This window comes from Pygocentrus nattereri, chromosome 2, assembly GCF_015220715.1.
Source record: "Pygocentrus nattereri isolate fPygNat1 chromosome 2, fPygNat1.pri, whole genome shotgun sequence".
NCBI lineage: Eukaryota > Metazoa > Chordata > Actinopteri > Characiformes > Serrasalmidae > Pygocentrus > Pygocentrus nattereri.
The window spans coordinates 20,881,499-20,900,485 of NC_051212.1; the positions used below are offsets into that span (position 1 = coordinate 20,881,499).

The window sequence follows — 18,987 nt, forward strand, 5'->3', positions numbered from 1 at the left end:
TTTCAAAAATAAACACAGAGACCCCCAAAACTGTCACACATATTCACACATGTTTTCACATAGCAACTGTCATGAGATTTACAGAACATTAGCAAAAATCCCCTTTAGAGTGAGTTATTCATTTCAAGGTGACTTTTATTTTTTATGTGTGTGAAGGGTGAGACTGTTAGGAAAGTTTTATTGTGTAATCAAGCTAATATTAATGATAGATTTGCTTTCCAATCTGCCTAGTGTCAGTACAAAACATAATTCAGTTTGGCAGTGCAGGATTATTGCCAACTTTTTTATAACCTTTTTTTTCTTTTTTTACCAGGAACAGTTGTTATGAAAGAACAATGTGTGGGCAGACAAGGGGAAAAAAGAATTGGGATACTGTGCAAAATGTATATGAAAAACAAAATGCAATGACAAATCATTTAAACCATATATTTGATTGAAAATACAAACACAGCATATCAGTTGTTGAAACTGAGAAATTTTCCGTTTTCAATTTGATGCTAACAACTTATTCCAAAAAGTTGGGATGGGGGCAACAAAAGTCTGGTAAATTTGTGTAATGTTAAAAAAATCTGGGGGTTGATTAGCAACAGGTCAGTAATGTTATTGAGCACAAAAAGAGCATCCCAGAGAGGCTGAGTCTTTCAGAAGTAAAGATGAGGAGGGGTTCACCACTCTGTGAAAGACTACACAAGCAAATAGTGCAACAATTCAAGAATAATATTTCTCAACATAAAATAGCAAAGAGCTTTTGCTTTTCATCATCTACGGTAATAATTACATTAAAAGATTCAGAGAATCTAGAAAAATTTCTGTATGCAAGGAACAAGGCCAAAAGCCAGCATTTGCTGGCTGTGATCTTTGGGCCCTCAGGTGGCACTGCATTAAAAGCAGACATGATTGTGTAGAGGAAATCACTGCATGGGCTCAGGAACACTAATGAAAACCACTGTCTCTGGAAACAGTTTGTCACTGCATCCACAAATGAAAGTTAAAACTTTAAAATGCTTAAAATGCAAAGGTGAAATTGCACATAAACATGATCCATAAATGCTGCCACCTTATATGGGCCTGAGCTCATTTGTAATGGACTGAGGAGAAGTGTAAAAGTGACCTGTTGTAACGTGGGGGAGCAATGAGGAGGCGGACACACATGATGAGAAGAGCGAGATTTATTAAGGGCAAATCTAGAGTCAAGGTCAAGATCAGAGATGCAGGGTCAGAGAGCCAACACGGAGAGCAGGAGGGACAGACATAACAAAATAGAGACACAGAAATCCAAACACCAAACAACACCATACATCAAACATTTAAAACAATACAAAGACCAGCAACCTAACATGGAAAAACAGGGCTTAAATACAACAGGGATGACAAGGGACAACAAGACACAGGTGGCAAATACAGGTGGTTACAATCAAAGGCGGAGTCTAGAAACAAAGGGGAGGGACAGGGAAGAATCAAAACAAAAATCACATGGACAAGTAAACAAAAGCACCTGGAAGACTGGGAGGGGCAAATCGTGACACCTGTGGAACAACTAATCAACATTTAAAATTCTTTTTGGAAATCATGCACACTGTGTCCTCCAGGTTGAAGACCACTCAGCTTGTCATCAGTGCACAGCTGAAATCCTATATCAAGCTAGAATGGGAAACATTTCACTTTCAAAACTACAGCAGTCGATCTCCTCAGTTGCCAAGTGCTTTTGGAGCGTGTTGTTGGCATCAAATTCAAAGTGGGCATATATTGTTCAAAAAGCAACACAATTTCTCAGTTTCAACATTTGATATGTTGTCTATGTAGGCTTTTCTTTTTAAAATGCAGTTCACATGATTTGCATATTGTTACATTCTGTTTTTATTTACATTCTGCACAGCATCCTAGCTTTTTTGGAAATGGGGTTGTAGATAATAAACAGGATAGACCAATAGGAAATTCCTTGCCAAAGCAGAATAGACTGATAAGCTACTTATAACCATCTGCCAGTTTCCTAAAATCTGAAATCTTTTCATGCAAAGTTCAAAACCTAATAACGCACAAGTATGAAAAGTCACATAGAGTGTAGTTTATATCTCCTGTATTAAATGACCCAGTAGTGTATTTTTTTGGCTTTGTGGTTATGCACAGGTTGATGTAGCATAGTGGTACATATAACTCAAAACTTAAAGAGAGCTTTCGAGATTTAAAGGTTCTCTCTGCATCTGGTCCATTCCAGAAAAGGCCATTTCTAAATTTCCTCATTTTTAACATTTTAACATTTAGCATTAATGGTGCCTTCACAAATGTGAAAGTTACCCATGCCGTGGGCATTAACACACCCCCACACCATCAGAGATGCTGGCTTTTGAACTTTGCACTGATAACAATCTGGACAGTCCTTTTCCTCTTCGGCACGGAGGACACGACGTCCATGATTTCCAAAAACTATTTGAAATGTGGACTCATCAGACCACAGGACACTTTTCCACTTTGTGTCAGTCCATCTCAGATGAGCTTGGGCCCAGAGAAGCTGGCGGTGTTTCTGGGTGTTGTTGATCTATGGCTTTCGCTTTGCATGGCAGAGTTTAAACTTACACTTGTAGATGGAGCGACGAACTGTGTTCACTGACAGTGGTTTTCTGAAGTGTTCCTGAGCCCATGTGGTAATATCCGTTACAGAATGATGTCGGTTTTTAATGCAGTGCCGCCTGAGGGATCGAAGGTCACGGGCATTCAATGTTGGTTTTGTCGCTTACTTGCAGAGATTTCTCCAGATTCTCTGAATCTTTTGATCATATTATGGACTGTAGATGATGAAATCCCTAAATTCCTTGAAATTACACGTTGAGAAACGTTGTTCTTAAACTGTTGGACTATTTGCTCACGCAATTGTTCACAAAGTGGTGAACCTTGCCCCATCCTTGCTTGTGAACGACTGAGCCTTTCAGGGATGCTCCCTTTATACCCAATCATGGCACTCACCTGTTTCCAATTAACCTGTTCACCTGTGGAATGTTCCAAACAGGTGTTTTTTGAGCATTCCTCAACTTTCCCAGTCTTTTGTTGCCCTTGTCCCAACTTCTTTGGAATGTGTTGCAGGCATCAAATTCAAAATGAGTGTCTTGTCTTGTCTTTGTAGTGTATTCAATTGAATATATGTTGAAAAGGATTTGCAAATCATCATATTCTGTTTATATTTATGTTTTACACAACGTCCCAACTTCATTGGAAAATGGGGTTGTACAACTCAAATCATTTTGTGAACCCAAGTGATACGACTATAGTGAGTTGTAGAAATAGAGATTCATAATCCAATAACATTATGAACACTGTGTGTTACAGTCATCTGTGCCAGTAATGAATTCCTTGGAGAGTTGAGGAGGCACTAGATTTAGAGCAAATATAAAACTCTCCAGAGCTGGATCCAGTTTCGGGGTGAACAGATGAACACAAACACACTCACACACCGTCACCATGGTGATGCTGAAGATAAAAGGAGATGAATCCATACCAGGGCACAGATGCGTAATGTAGGTTATTGGCATCAGATGACATATGCAGTATGGGTTATATAAGCCTTCTCAACAGCGTTTTACTTTCTGAATATGCAAAGACCTGTCAGACTTTGGCTCTTCAGAAAAGTTATCCTTCATGTTTAAATGTAAATTAGAAAATTAAACTGTTAGGTTACAGAGAGAATGAGAAGAACAGAGAGAAATCTAAGGGATGAGCAGTTAGGCAAAGCACCAGATTATATTAAAAAAAAAACGTATTCTGTCTATTTAAATAATGAATAATATTGTAAATATCTCCTTTTATAACACTTGTTTGAGTCCACTGTAAATGCTTTGCAGATCCTCACTTTGATCCTCATTTGACTAAATATTTATGGAATACAGCTGAACTGATGCTATATGTAATAGATTTTAGTCTAATCCTAATTCTAATTTAAATCTGACTTGAACCATTATTTAGCCCCAAACCTAAAACTACCCCAAACTGACCTTCAACCCAGAACCTAAACCTAATTCTAAACTTAGCCCTAACCCTATCCTCAACCTATAATCTAAAGCTAAACCTAAACCTAACCTTATCAAAACCTAAACTAAACCTTTTATCATCGAGATCCTAAATTTAATTCTTAATTTAACCCTAACCTTAACTTCAGCCCAAAACCTAAAGCTAATCTTAAACCTAACATCTGTAATGCTATCAGTTTCATTTCATTAGTTAGCAATTTTAACATCTGTAGATCATCTATAGATCACTAACAATTTCTATGTGTATGACTATGTCTGTTTTCCTTTTTCGACAATCTTAAAAATTATGGCTTTTCAAGAGAAGAAAATGGTTCAAGAAAATGGTTCTATATGGATCTATGAACACTCAAGGAACCCATTGCATTGTGAAAAAGTTCTTCAGGCTGATGGAGAATGTGCTGTAGGTGGTTCAGTAAGGAAACTTTTTAAAAAGGGTGCTGCAAGCACCAAGAAATGTTCTTCTATTGATGTCAAGGATGTAATAAAAGAAGAACCCTTTTCAAAAAGGTTGAAATCATGAAAAAGGTTCTTTGAGCATTTTATATACTAAAAAACCACTTGAAGAACTGATAGATAAAACAAAGAGAGAGAGAGGGGAGAGAGAGAGAGAGAAAGAGAGAGAGCATTAATGCTAATAGAATAAGAGAGAAATGACTCATAGCATTTGCATGGGAAGTGATGCAGTACACAATGACTCATTATAGCTGTGTACTAACAGCAACTCTTAATGTGTGTGTGTGTGTGTGTGAGAGAGGGAGAGAAAGAGAGAGAGAGAGAGAGAGAGAGAGAGAGAGAGAGAGAGAGAGAGAAAGGATGAGACGCTGGGCCTACACCTGTGCTCCAGGCACTTTAATGCTAACCATGAAACAGTGGGTTAGGACAGGAATAATTAAATCAAACAGCCTATTATACTCTGTTCATTTTACAGTTCCTGTCTCATCTGTAGATACACTGAAATTGTACATGTGAGACCCTGTACATTAACAATAGACTACTGATTACAACAGAACACAATTAGAAACCGCAAGTCTTAACAACGTTATTAGCAAAACAATATGCTTAAGTAAGAGTAAGAGAGCAGAGAGAACACTGAAGAAGAGATGGAAAATAAAATACAGGAAGAGGCCAATCTGTTAAGTGTCCTGAAGGCAAAGAAAGAGAAAGAAGGATGGAGCACAGGGTGTGTCCTTTCTCCACTGTGTTATCAGTGCTGTCTTTTTTGCAATTGTGTAGACGTTTCCCATTCGCAAAAGCCACTTAACTAAAAGACTGAAAGATCTACACTGTCTGCCTGCACCTCTTTGAATAAAGTTCTTTCACTCTTTTTAAGAATCTGAAAATATGACCTTCTACAAATACCAAATATGAATAAAGGAAAAATACAGACTGTCTGGGGGTCATGAGGATCAGGTTGGGAAAACTGCACTACTTCATTAAAAGTTATTGTGCTGGTTATGGAATAATCTATGACCATTATATTACTTGGCAGCTACAGCTCACTATCTGATTCCCCAGGCAAACATGCCGTGCTATACGAATAAAAGTCCTTCAGCAAAATGCCTAATGTTACATTCACCTGCCTACGTAACATGATTAAAATTACTCAAGATAAAAACATCTGCCAAATGCTGTAAATGCAAATGTCAGCAAACTACACAGCTGGATATAAAAATTATTAAGATGTTTATTATTAATAATACAATTTACATGGTGCGTTGAGCTTGGTGTATATTACCATGTAACTTTTTTACCTGAGGTCTTTCACTGCATTGGGGGGGTTAATTGGCTTTGGGTTGTGCCTAACAAGACCCCTTAACCATGCAATGTAATGCACAGTCAGCCTCAAGTGGCTTGTTGCTTTAGTATTTGTGCAAGCACCCTTTAGGAACGCCCCCACACAGACTGGTCTGCAGCAGTCATCCATTATAGTCTGGCTTCGCCCAGGAGCCGGAGGATTGCAGTCTAAAGCTGCAGGCTTCATTTCCTGCCTGTGTGAGGAAAATGTCAGTGGAGCTGGATATGAGTTAGTGTATAAGATAGATATGAAGATAATATAATATAACATGAAGATAATGAGTTCCATTATCTTCGTGTTATATTTTTGCCTTATCATGCACTAGCGGGTACACTCTCCTACTGCTGACAACTGCTAGTGTGGCAAGAAGACCCTCATGTTTAACGTCTAACTGTCTGAGAGAGAGCAGGGTGTGGATGTTCACAGGCTTCACTGTGGCGACTGAGGGCCATTCACACATTTAACAGCCTTCAGGGTGTGCAGTTTGGAAAGAGACAAGAAGGGAGAGAGCGAGAGAGGGAGAGAGAGATAGAGAGAATAAATTGTGGGTGGGGTGATAAGAAGTAAGAGAGAGGGAGAGGAGGGTGAGGCTGATCATGAGCACTGGAGTGTAGAGAAGAAAGAAGAAATCATGCTTAAGTATACAGCGCCTCCACCTGGCCATGATCAGCACTGCAGCCAAAAACTTAAACATCAGCTGCCCTTTACAGAGTGACTGTTCCAAATGAAACATGCACTCATAAGAACTATGTATCAATGAAGAGCGCAAACACACTAAACTTTGGTGTAAAAATCTATCGCTCTGTTGTGACGCATCACTGGTGAATCAGCTACAACATATTTAGAATCAATGATAATGATTAATAATCCAAAATAAAATCTGAGGCTTTTAAATGTAAAGGTCAATAAAAAGCTTGTATTTTCTGTCTATAATGCACAATACATATTCTTCTAGTCACATTTGTATATTCACCTTAGTTTTTTAAGAATTCTGACTGGGACCAAAATAATGGAATGAAAATGTAGTGAAAATTGAGATTTAATGATAATGAAACCTTTCATGTTTACCACTAGTAACTAAAATATGTTATTTGTTATTAAAACTATGTCAATGAATATCAAAACCTGGTAATATGAAACCTCTCTCTTTCTATCTCTCTCTCTCTCTCTCTCTCTCTGTAGGTCTTTCTGTTTCTGTACGACAGGATGCACTGTATTCAGGATTAACAGGCTTTAATGGAGCTCTGGGTTGTATGGCTGTAGGAGGACTACTGTTCACCTTGAACTGGAGAACTCATGTCTTTGCTATTATTTGTGGTAAACCACAATGTTATTCTCCCTGATTATTGTTGATTGTTTATTTATCCATATTTTATAAATGCATTTATTCTTTACCATTATAATTTTTCATCATGTGCTTATATTTTAGGGTCTTTTTTCCAATATATTAAACTTAGAAAATTAACAGTAATTATGCACTACAATTTGTAGAAAAATGCCATAACATGCTAGATGGAGAGCTTTAATCACTCAACTTAGCTATTGAAACCAGTGAGTTTGTGGCCAGGTTGACTGACTCTGGCCCTTAAAGACCTGAAATATATCTGTAGTGCAACCTCAGCCCTGCTTAGCTGTGCTATTTTTCTTAATGATGAGCTCCACTTTTTCTTTTTTCATACAGCTTTTCTCTCTTCATATGCAGACATCGCCTTCAGCAATGTGCTGGCAAATGTGAGCCCACAAACTACACACTCTCTCTCACACACACATAATATAGAAATACAAAAGTGGTACTGGCATATTAACATATTGTACACTGATATTTATCAAATATTTATGTAAAGGGATCTAAACGCTCTGCTCACTTAACTCTCTGGGGTCCAGAGAGGCCGTTTTCTCCATTTTTTGCATATTTTCTTTATTTATCTATATTTTCTAGCATATTTCATATTGAAATGCTCAATTATCATCATCACTACTTTCCAAAATCCTTTGCACACCATTTCACATGTCTCCGACGTTGACTGAAAGAAAAACGAAAGGTTTACAATATGATGGGTATGCCCTTAGTGATTTCCTGAGTGTCCATTGGTCAGTTTCACACAAAATACCAGATGGACACATGAATTTACCAGTTATACATGGTGAGAGGCAGATGACTTTTCACAGCCACATAAGTTCAGACATGATTCATGCAAGATTTTGCGATAAGATGGAATCAAAAGGGCAACTTTACACACACAGTCAATGGGTGTAAGGCAGGATTCACTTTATCCCAGCAGTCAATGGGTGTAAGGCAGGATTCACCCTGGACGGGTGCAGGTGCAGACAGTCATACATAAACATTCATACACGCGCTCACACCTAGGGGCCATTTAGCATGTCCAATTGGCCTGACTGCATGTCTTTGGGCTCTGGGAGGAAGCCGGATGACCCAGGGGAAAGCCCACACAGCCACAGGGAGATCATGCAAACTCCACATCCGCCCGGCCAGGAATTGAGCCTCTTTCTGTGAGGTGACAGTGCTACCCACTGCACCACAGTATTTCTGAAGAAATGACTTGATATTGCAACAAGACATGCATTCACTTCCAATACAATCCACATGTGGAAACTGCATTGCAAAAAAAAAAAAACGGTTTTGAATCCATAAATTTGCCTGTTCAGTGCCGAGCTAAACAGCTTTAGCAAATTTATCAATTTATGATAATTTATGATGTTTGTATGGGTTTTCTGAACCAACAACAGTCATAAATAATTTTTATGTTAACATTTCCATCCTTCTTTCACTCTGGTGTACATTTAAAGAAGGGAGGTTGCCAATGGTCAAAATTAATTATGACTGTTATTGGTTTAGAAATCTTGTAAACATCATAAATTGAATCCCACTGATAACTTGTGGAATTATGTTGGGAAGTAAGTAGAGGAGACTGTGGAGTAGAGGAGAAATCTGTGAATAGCACTGAAGAATGGATAGGATGCAAGAAAAACAAATCTATGGCATTCAGGGCTCTTTATAAGAAACTGATCATCAGCATAATGTAACAAAAATCACTGTAATAGTTGCTTTACTCTTAATACTTAGGTACATTCAGAAGCAAGCCATTCTCGATCCACATTTCTCACAGAAATGTTCAAAGAGGATTTCTGCTCTCACTCAAGGATTATAGATGTCATACTTTATTAACCACTAGTATTTACACAGAGTTAAGGCTAAACTTATTAACCCCTTTATTACATCATTACATTTATGACATCACACTTAGTTTTCCAAGAAAATAACCAGTAGCAAAAGTATGTGCAGTATAATTACTTCCAAATGAGCAAAGACAAAATCTCCATTAAGTTTGATGAAGATATTTTACTGATGTACTGAGTTGAAACATGAAAAAACAAACATGATAAGGCCAAATTTATTAGACTGACAATAATAATCTATAGTGTAACCTTTCTGAACTGACAGCAGCCTTTTACTGTAGTTCCTTACTAGGTTGGCACACGTCACTTGAAAGTGATACTTTCACTGTAGGGTTCACCAGATCTGTGCTGCATATGTTACACTGCATTTAGTTTTTAAACTGTGGTTTTAAACTGCTGACATTGTAAAGACAGTTTGGTTTGTAGCTGCATTCAGTTTTGAATTCGGTTGTTCTTTTTTAGGCTGTTTCCATTTCAGGAAGTTTGTTTAATCATGGCCGTCTGTACATGTTCATTTTAACTTTCAATCTTCCAAATGCCTTCATTTTCCTGACATTATGACAGCCTGTTCAAACAATGTCTCTTAGCTCATACCTAAATGGTAAATTGTTGCAGCTCATCCAAATCACCAAGTCAGGGTTTTCCAGCATGGATATTAACCTTGAGCTTCTGCCATAGGTTCTCAAAAGGATTGAGAACTGGGATTGGAGAGGACACTCCATGACCTTGATTTCAGCGTCCTTCAAAAAGTTATGGACCAACTTGGATGTGTGCTTCAAGTCATTGTCTTGCTAGAACATGCAACAGTGACCAACCAAGTTAGACCACCAAAAGATTTCTTCAAAACAAACAAATCCCAAATAAGAAAACATGGGTTAATGTCAGAATCCTTGTGAAAACTGCATAAATGGCTTTTAAGAAGACATTTCACCCCAATTTTCAAAACATTTATTATACAGTACAGAAAATGTACACAAGATTTTTTGAAATATCAAAAATGTGCCAAATGGGAACCTTTACAGTGATGAACGCTTTGCTCTGTAAAGTTTTATAAATTATGTCAATATTGGACAGAATGTTAGGAAAAATGTCCTACGTCGCCTTGGGGGCTAATAATTTTGACCTTAACTGTATGTTTAAATGAGTATGAAAATGATCACTTAAGGTTGAGGGCATCAAAAGCTTTCATACAGTTGATAAATGGTGTTCTTATCTAGATTTATAAATTCCATTACTAGGGAATGATACTTAATTTATTCACATTATGAGTGGGGCAAACACTCATCACTTTAGTTTAATATCAGTACAATGTCATTTAATTCATAAAACATATTGCAATTACTGGAATAAGGTGTCCATAAAGACTCTTAAAAAATGTTACTTAATGGATATGCATGCTTTAGTCCCCATGTAATTAGCTTTCTTATAATAACTTTATGAAAACATGGCAAAGGAGAGGACCTACAATATACTGACAAACACACTTAGTTGTTTTATGTTTATTCTTACTTTCATTTTTATTGTCCACTGTATATGGCCTACTAGAATATACACTCACTGGCCACTTTATTAGGCACTGTTCAGTTGCTTGTTAACACAAATAGCTAAACAGCCGATCACATGGCCACAACTCAATGCATTTAGGCATGTAGAGGTGGTCAAGACTTGCTGAAGTGCAGACCGAGCATCAGAATGGGGAAGAAAGGTGATTTAAGTGACTTTGAATGTGGCATGGCTGTTGATGCCAGACGGGCTGGTCTGAGTATTTCAGAAACTGCTGATCTACCGGGATTTTCACACACAAGGGTTTACAGAGAATGGCCCAAAAAAGAGAAAATATCCAGTGAGTGGCAGTTGTGTGTACGAAAATGCCTTGTTGATATGAGAGGTCAGAGAATGGGCAGACTGGTTCCAGATGATAGAAAGACAACAGTAGCTCAAATAACCAACCAAAATCTCTGAGGAATGTTTCCAACACCTTGTTGAAAGTATGCCATGAAGAATAAAGGCAGTTCTGAAGGCAAAAGGGGGTCCAACCTTTTACTAGCAAGGTGTATCTAATAAAGTGGCCGGTGAATGGATATACAAAATGCAGACACAAGTCCTCTTGATATCTATTGTGCTCTATAATTATTAATCTTCTCCTGAACATCTATTCTAAGTGGTTTTGTTTGACCTGTGCTCTTGTGCAGATGGGTCTCCCCTCCAGTAGCTGGGCAGCCACTTTGACTGTTATTCTGATGCTCTTAGTGACCGGACGAGCCCTCTCTTCATACCGCATCCAGTCTAGGCAAAACTCACCTGAACAGTACCTGCAAACTCCCAGCCAATGGACTGAGAACAACATAAGCAGCAACCTTGTTTGATCACACACACACACACACACACACACACACACACACACACACACACACACACACACACACACCATATTCATCAAAAGTTTCCACTCTGTGTAACTGCTCTGTTTAAGCAAAAACTGATTGTGTCATCACTCTGAAAAGTCTGATAAATGCATCCCACGGGGTGTAAAATTTGTTCTGCAATAAAAACAACTCCTTAAAATAGAAATATGTGTGGGCAGCCTGGGTGCAACCATCAATTTTCCCTCTGATAACCCTGTTAGGAAATGAAATTTGGACAGGCAGAGTTTATGGTTGGAGGCAGGTTGCTTTATGTTGAATGTCCCCCTATCATCCTCCTTCTTCTACTGCATTTACTCTTGCTCTCCCCACAAACCATACATCAGCTCAAAGGTGAGTTTTGGCAGGCCAGTCCAGAAAGGACAGACAGACAATTCTCTGCTGAACCCAAATATATGGACAGAAAATCCAGGCTTCAAAAATGGTACACCTACTATTTGTAGATTCACAACTTACTTTTCTCTGCTTTTACAGATCTCAGAATACATACATATAAAAGTAGACATAATATTGTTGTTAACAATTAATGACTTATAAATAACAAACTGTCCAACATCTTTACGGAACTGTAAATAAAGGCTGAGTTTGAGTTAAAACAAATAAACATTTAATAGTACTGTACACAGATGTCATTCCAGTACGTTTTGCTCAACCCAAATGTACTTGAGGAGCCAATACATGTGTCCAACATTTGCATATTTTTACACACTTTTCAATCCATGTTTAATAATCTCAAATACTTACTTCTGTAGTTTCTGACACTCTATGACATCAATAAAACAGAAAAGTAAGTTGGAAATCTACAAACAGTAGTAGCTGCAGCCTTCCTGAAGCCTGGATTTCGTGTTCATATTTATTGATGAGAATGCTAAATAGGGCACTATGAGCTTCCATCACTCATTAGCCTCATTGGTCTTCCAGTATATGTCTTGGCTGATCAATAAAATTTAGTGTAAGGATGAAATTGCATACATTGTGCTAGTATACATTATTGGTGGCAATACCAGCAGTAACAGGCCTGACTTTTATCCTCGTCTTTAGCTCTCACGGAATGTGTTTATACACATTTCACTTTTAAAGAATTTCTGGAGGAAAAGCAAGCCATTCCTCAGGAACAACAGAGCCAGTGTAATGCTGGACAGTTTGGAGTGGGCCGCGTAGGACGGGTGCTTTGATCAGCTTTCAGAGGTGAAAAAACCCAAACAAACAGACGAAAACATGCATGTAGAATAAAGAAGTGATAGATATGAAAGGCTGTTCAACAATAATACTTTCAATGTAGGTTTCACCAGATCTGTGCTGCATATGTTACACTGCATTTAGTTTTTAAACTGTGGTTTTAAACTGCTGACATTGTAAAGACAGTTTGGTTTGTAGCTGCATTCAGTTTTGAATTCGGTTGTTCTTTTTTAGGCTGTTTCCATTTCAGGAAGTTTGTTTAATCATGGCCATCTGTACATGTTCATTTTAATTTCAAATCCTCCAAATGCCTTCATTTTCCTGACATTATGACAGCCTGTTCAAACAATGTCACTCTTTCCGATTGTTTAATTTTTCTTTTCAGTGTTGTTTTTGCTGTTCCTAGTGTCGTACACAGTAAAACAATAAACAATGTGTCAATTTAAAATTGTAAGGAAACTTAGAGCTATTGTGAGGTCTTTTAAAGTGAGCAGGCTCCACTTAGTCCAATGTCGTTGTGTTATCAACAGTGAAAAATGTTTTTTATAATAGTGTAAAACTAGTCTGTTCTTAAATATACAAGTGATACAAACATAGAAGAAAAAAGTAGCCATGCTGTTATAGTTCACAACTGTTAATGACCTGTAAATGTGAATGCCAAAAAACTGTCCAACATCTGTAGTGAACTGTAATAACCCATATAAAGGCTGAGTTTGAGTTAAAACAAAAGGTTTTTAATAGTACTGTAAACAGACTTCATTCCAGTACAAAAAAGTTTAACCATAACTTTTAAAGAACTTTTAAAAACATCCAACATAATGGATTTTACATTATCAATACAGTATCATTATTAGCCCAATCTGAGGCCTTTTAGTAAACAAACCATGGCAGCAATATTAAAACCAGCCAAAAAATGAGTGCAAAAGTGAAGTGAAACACAACATCAAGAATGCCAACATGCAAAATAACCTCATCCTTGAGCTATAATGTAATAATGATTGTTTCTAACCAAACAATATCTAGCAGGAGATAAAAAAAGCTGTATGACCTAAGAGTTTTAGTTGCTATGGCAATCATGAGCTGTTGGTAAAAGAGAACCGTGAGCAGAAGTGATGTTCTCTGTGAATGTGTGTGTGTGTGCATGCAGTAAGAGGGTTCAAACTGATGATAATAGTTCTCCTTCACAGAGATATTTATACACCGGTGTGTGTGTGTGTGTGTGTGTGTGTGTGTGTGTGTGTGTGTGTGTGTGTGTGTGTGTGTGTGTGTGTGTGTGTGTGTGTGTGTGTCTGTAGGTAGTGAAGTATCCTCTGCAGAAAAAGTGTAGCTATAAAAAGCTCATAGTGGCATTCAGTGATTCATCATGTTAACTCCTGCAGGAAAGATACCAAGACCTTAATTAATACACTTCACACACCCTGTCTGTCTGTCTGTGTGTGTGTGTGTGTGTGTGTGTGTGTGTGTGTGTGTGTGTGTGTGTGTGTGTGTGTGTGTGTGTGTGCGCGTGTGTGAGTGGATAAATGAGTGAGAGAAAGAGAGAGCATCTACCTTTCGGTATTGTCATTGTATAGTATGACTCAAACATTAAAGTAAATATAGCCACTGGCCACTTTTAAGCACACCATTAAGCCCACCTACCTTGTATCTACGCCCCTGTCCATTTTATATATAACACCGTGCAAAAATTAGAAACCACCCCTCATTTATGTAATTTCCAGTCAAAACAGCCTTTAAGTATTAGTTATTAATTTTTTAGGAGATATTTCATACAATATTAAATATAAAACAGTCCACTTGCCTCAGGAAGGGGAAAGTCAAAGAACAAGAACTTATGCAAGAACATAAGTGATAGTTTCCAAAACTGGAACTCAAAAAATAATTAAAAGAACAAAGAAGCTGCTGGTGTTCTCAGAACAATGGACTGACCACCCCAGAGTCCAGGCTTCACCTTCAGTGAACAACAATCAATTTCTAAGACTGAACTGGAGGTGCAGAAAAATATCCCTGCAAACCTCTTTGTTTTGTATTTATATGATATTATACTTAGTTAGTGAGGCTTCTGTGTAATTTTCTATTAAAATTCAGAACGTAAAAAAGAATAGCTTGAACTCAATAGCCATTTTGACTGTAAATTGAATAAATGAATTTTGGACTCCGACTTTTGGAAAGTACTTCAGGGGCACTCTTTATTTCTATGATTACACTGTAGTTCATCAGTTTCTCTGTATATTCTGTTAGCTTTCCCATGTTAATCAATGGTCAGGAGCAAGTATTATTTTGTTGGGTGGATCATTCTCAGCAGTGATTTGGTAGAGTGTTGGTGTGTGTTGTGCTGGATCAGACACAGCAGTGCTAGTGGATTTTTTAAACATTGTGTCCACTCACTGTCCACTCTGTTTGACACACCTCCTTGTTCGTCCTCCTTGTAGATGTAAAGTCAGAGAGAGTAGCTCATCGGCTGATACACAGTTTGTGTTGGTCATCCTCTAGTCCTTCATCAGTGGTCACAGGACACTGCCCACAGGACACTTGACTGGATATTTTGGTTGATGGACTACTATAATATGGACTACATTAATATGTCACCACCATATCAGTGTTAGTGCAGTGCAAGAATGATCCACCACCCAAATAATTCCTGCTCTGTAGTGGTCCTGTGGGGGTCCTGACCATTAAGGCTGAACAAAGGCTACCAATTAATACATAGAAACCAATGGACTACAGTCTGTAATTGTAAAAGTGCACCAATATGGTATGTGGACCTGATAAAATGGACAATGAGCATACATACAAGGTAGGTGTACTTAATAAAGTGGTCAGTGACTATGTCTGCGTATGTTTTGTATGTACATAACTAAATAGAAAGGATAGTAGAGCTGACAGTGTTATTTAAGTGTTATTTCTCCTACAACATCCTAACCACCATCTACGACAACCTAGTCATTGTGCTTTAGGCTCCTAAAGTGATGAGCAGTTCCAACACACAAGCTTGTAACCACTCATAACAAGCTACACATCATCACCAAAAGCTATGAATAAATGATCCACTGGAAGAAATGCCTGTTCATTAAAGAAACCAACAGAAAGAAGTAAACTGAATTAAATCAAACTGAATTGGGTAATGATGTAGTGATCAGGGGGTGTTATTCATAGAGAATCTAGAGCAGAGGCAAAGATTCCTGTAATCGCTATTACACAGTAAACAAGATGAGTGCAGACCAATGGTGGCCAGTTTTCTTGATAAACAGGCTGGTGTGGGTCTAAGCTTTTGTTCCTATCAAACAGCAACATCCATAATCCAAGTAATTAGTAGCCTTGATCTCCAAGTGACATCACCCAGACAAAGCATGCATTTAGGACAGACTCGTGTGATGTACAGGCAATGCATGTAAAAGCACAAAGAAGCACAAGTTCAGTTCACTGGCTGAAACATGAGCTCATAATGCTCGATAATGGCTGTTTTATGGAAAGTCCAGCCCTTCAGTAAATAGAGCCTTGTTGGTTTAATGGGGAAAACATCATCTTGCTGTGATATATGCATGTGAAGCCAGAACAACCTGGAAAAGACATCTTGTGCAGTATTTGAGCCAAACGACACAAAGTGGTTGTATGATTTTTGTCACCAGTGGTTTCAAATATGCTTCTGAAACACGTCTCTACAGGTTGCACAGAGGCTGCTTGTTAGCACTCTTTTAATGTGACCGTCTGTGCAAGCACACACAAATGAGAACTGCAAGTGCACCAGCTGGGGTAAGGCTCTGTAGTAGACAAAGTGAGAGGAAAATGCACAATAATGCTTCAATTAATCCCTTCATTGAATAAAGGTTAATAGATCAAGTTCCAGTACAGATTGTTAATCGCACAGTTCCAGCCCATTTCAGTAGGAACAAAATCTTGGACCCATACTAGCATACTAGCTTTGAGGACCAGAGTGTCTGTAGATCAGTGCTTGTCCTGCCAGACTCTTTATGAACCCATGCCCCGGTAAACAGAGAGGGCTGATGGAGACCCTCGTACCTGCAATAGCTGCCCCAGCACCAGCGTGAACTAAGCCCAGTTTAACTCTTCTGCTCAGTTCTGTAGGTAGACTCTAAATAAACTGTTCTGACACAGACGTTTATTATTACATGCTTTCAGCTGTCAGCCACATGTATATCTGGGGGAAGTAACCCTTCAGCCCTAAACGATGTTTCTTCTGCAAAACTCAGGGTTATACTTCACTCAAACATGACTAACAATGAGATTGAATGAGATATTCGTTGAACTTGGCCCTTACTTAAAGTAAAGTGCTTTTCAACCTAATCTCTATTTGCTCCATATATAGCATATAGTCAATTACCATGAAGAATAATTTTCCTTGAACTGAAAAGCAACAGAAAGTCTGTGCTCTCAGAACACACTTATAATAAAAGTCAAAGGGCTGCTGCTGAAGCACATTTCCCTCAGGCTTTTTCTTTAATCAATATATTTTTTGTTTCCGTTTCTTTTGAAAAAGGAAAACGTAATATTATTGTCCATAGCAATTAAGCATATACTACAGAGGTGCAATGCTAGAGTATTCCTTTAATCTCTAACTTCAGAGCCCTTTGCTGTGTATCTCTGTCAGAAAAATCCATTTAGGTCCCTGGTGGTCATTCATAGGCTGATTAAGGCTCTAGAGCAGTCTGCCAAGAACAAGCCCTTCTGTGGAGCGAGCCTCCCCCCGCAAGATCTCCAGAAAGCCTAGCTTAGTGAGGAATTCCAGCCTCAGCCGGTCTGTGGGCTGCACTTCGCAAAACACACCTTGGGAGCCTAAAGTGAGATAAAGAGAAACAGGGAAAGAGAGTTTTTAATGGTTCTACAATATTCAATGCCTTATTTTATTGTTTCTTTTACTTACAAACTTTGTAACATGATCTTTGGCTATAGAAATCAAAATTACTGGCCAATCAAGCCCCAAACACTGGGTTACATTTTTAAATGTAGCCAAATCTTGAATCCATACTTTTTTTCTGTCTACCACCACCTTTCTTATATTAGAAGCAGTTATAATAACTGACAATTACCTATGCATTCATTTTGTTTCCTGTTTTGAAAAATAATGAAAAAGCTTCTATTACTGTCTGTGATTTACTGTGTAGTTCCTCCAGTGATAATTATAATTGTAAAAAATTCTAAATAAGACCAAAGTAATGCAATCAAATCAAACTGTCATAAAAAATGCTTTCCTAAATAACTATGGTTTTTAAAATCATAATATAAGTGCTGTAAGTTCCTTAATGATAACTGTTGTTCTAAGAATAGAACCTTTGAAATTGTGGGCTGTTCTGTAGTTCACATCATGCCTAAATTGCCACTGTTACACACTGTGGTACATAAAAATCTTCCAAACCCAATGTTCTGCCTGTGTACATTTCTTCCTCCGAGTGTCACTGGACTATCTGAATGATGGTGTTGTTTAACAATGAAACATTAATAATGCTACAAACATGATATACTCTAGCTAACACTCCTGCACATTGAACTGATGTCATGTGAGAGCAAGTCTACTATCATAAACTTCAACACTTATATACCAACACAGTTTCAGAGGTCTAAGGCAATATTATATGAATCTGAAAGGCAACGCTTTTCTTTCTTTCTCCCTTTCTCTCACTCACCATTGGCTTTGAGTGCTGTGAGCAGGGAGGTGAGGAGGCTTCTGCTGACGCTGCAGTCAACCAGTTCAGGCAGAGCCTCCAGCCGAAGCTGAGAGGGGAAGTGGTACAGCAGAGAGTCTGGGTAATCCTGCTCTTCAAGAAAACTCTGCAGAGCCTCCTGCAGGCACACAGGAGAAACACACACAGAGAGGGAGGCAAATGGTGAATGTTCTGTATGTGTTGTGTTTGAGAGAGTAAGGACATTTCTGTGCATTGTATACAGCACAAGCTTTCGTCTCAGGATACAAAAGTGAACTGAACACTACTACTCTATAGCACTTGTACTTACCCCTTAAATCTTAGATTTATTATTCAGTTATTACACTGCAAAAACTGATTCCTAAGCAAGTGATATAACATCTAGTCAATGTACATAATATTTTACACTGTGAGACTGTTGTAAGAATGTTAAGGCTGTTAAAACAACCCTATTTGGATAAGCATTAAAGAGGCTTGTATTGTTGCTGTTGGAAAAAAAGCCCATATCTCAAAAAAGCAACTTAACAGAGAATGACAAACACATTTTCAACTTTCAATTTACATTAATGCAACAAGATTTTATTCAAAGTCATTCTGGACCATTTCTGTTAGTCCATTCATAATGAAACTTTGTCACAGCCCTGCTGAAAAAACAGCACAACCGACCACAGGTCTAGGCTGGTCTATGCTGACTTGGAGTTGGTTTAGCTGGTCAT

The 18,987-nt window shown here is 38.1% G+C and overlaps 2 protein-coding genes across 5 annotated transcripts in view; one reads left to right on the top strand and one right to left on the bottom strand.

Annotated features, from left to right (window-relative positions):
- si:dkey-183c6.7 (urea transporter 1) overlaps positions 1-11,583 on the top strand; it is a 32,616-nt gene extending 21,033 nt beyond the window's left edge. Inside the window, exons 6-9 of one of the 3 annotated variants that reach the window (XM_017710229.1) lie at positions 6,997-7,131; positions 7,496-7,545; positions 9,691-9,830; positions 11,205-11,281. In XM_017710229.1, the coding sequence (XP_017565718.1) occupies positions 6,997-7,131; positions 7,496-7,545; positions 9,691-9,807 (302 nt within the window). In that variant the 3' untranslated portion in view covers positions 9,808-9,830; positions 11,205-11,281. Of the gene's footprint in view, positions 1-6,996; positions 7,132-7,495; positions 7,546-9,690; positions 9,831-11,204 lie in introns of all 3 variants that reach the window. The other 2 variants (XM_017710228.1, XM_017710230.2) reach the window with 2 other exon arrangements.
- Positions 11,584-13,326: 1,743 nt separating this feature from the next.
- The window catches only part of si:dkey-183c6.8 (protein O-GlcNAcase), a 36,785-nt gene continuing 31,124 nt past the window's right edge, over positions 13,327-18,987 (bottom strand). For both annotated transcript variants that reach the window (XM_017710261.2, XM_017710262.2), the window contains 2 exons: positions 18,254-18,410; positions 13,327-17,405 (listed from right to left, as the gene is read on the bottom strand). In XM_017710261.2, coding sequence (XP_017565750.1) covers positions 17,269-17,405; positions 18,254-18,410 — 294 coding nt within the window. In that variant the 3' untranslated portion in view covers positions 13,327-17,268. The remainder of the gene's footprint in view (positions 17,406-18,253; positions 18,411-18,987) is intronic.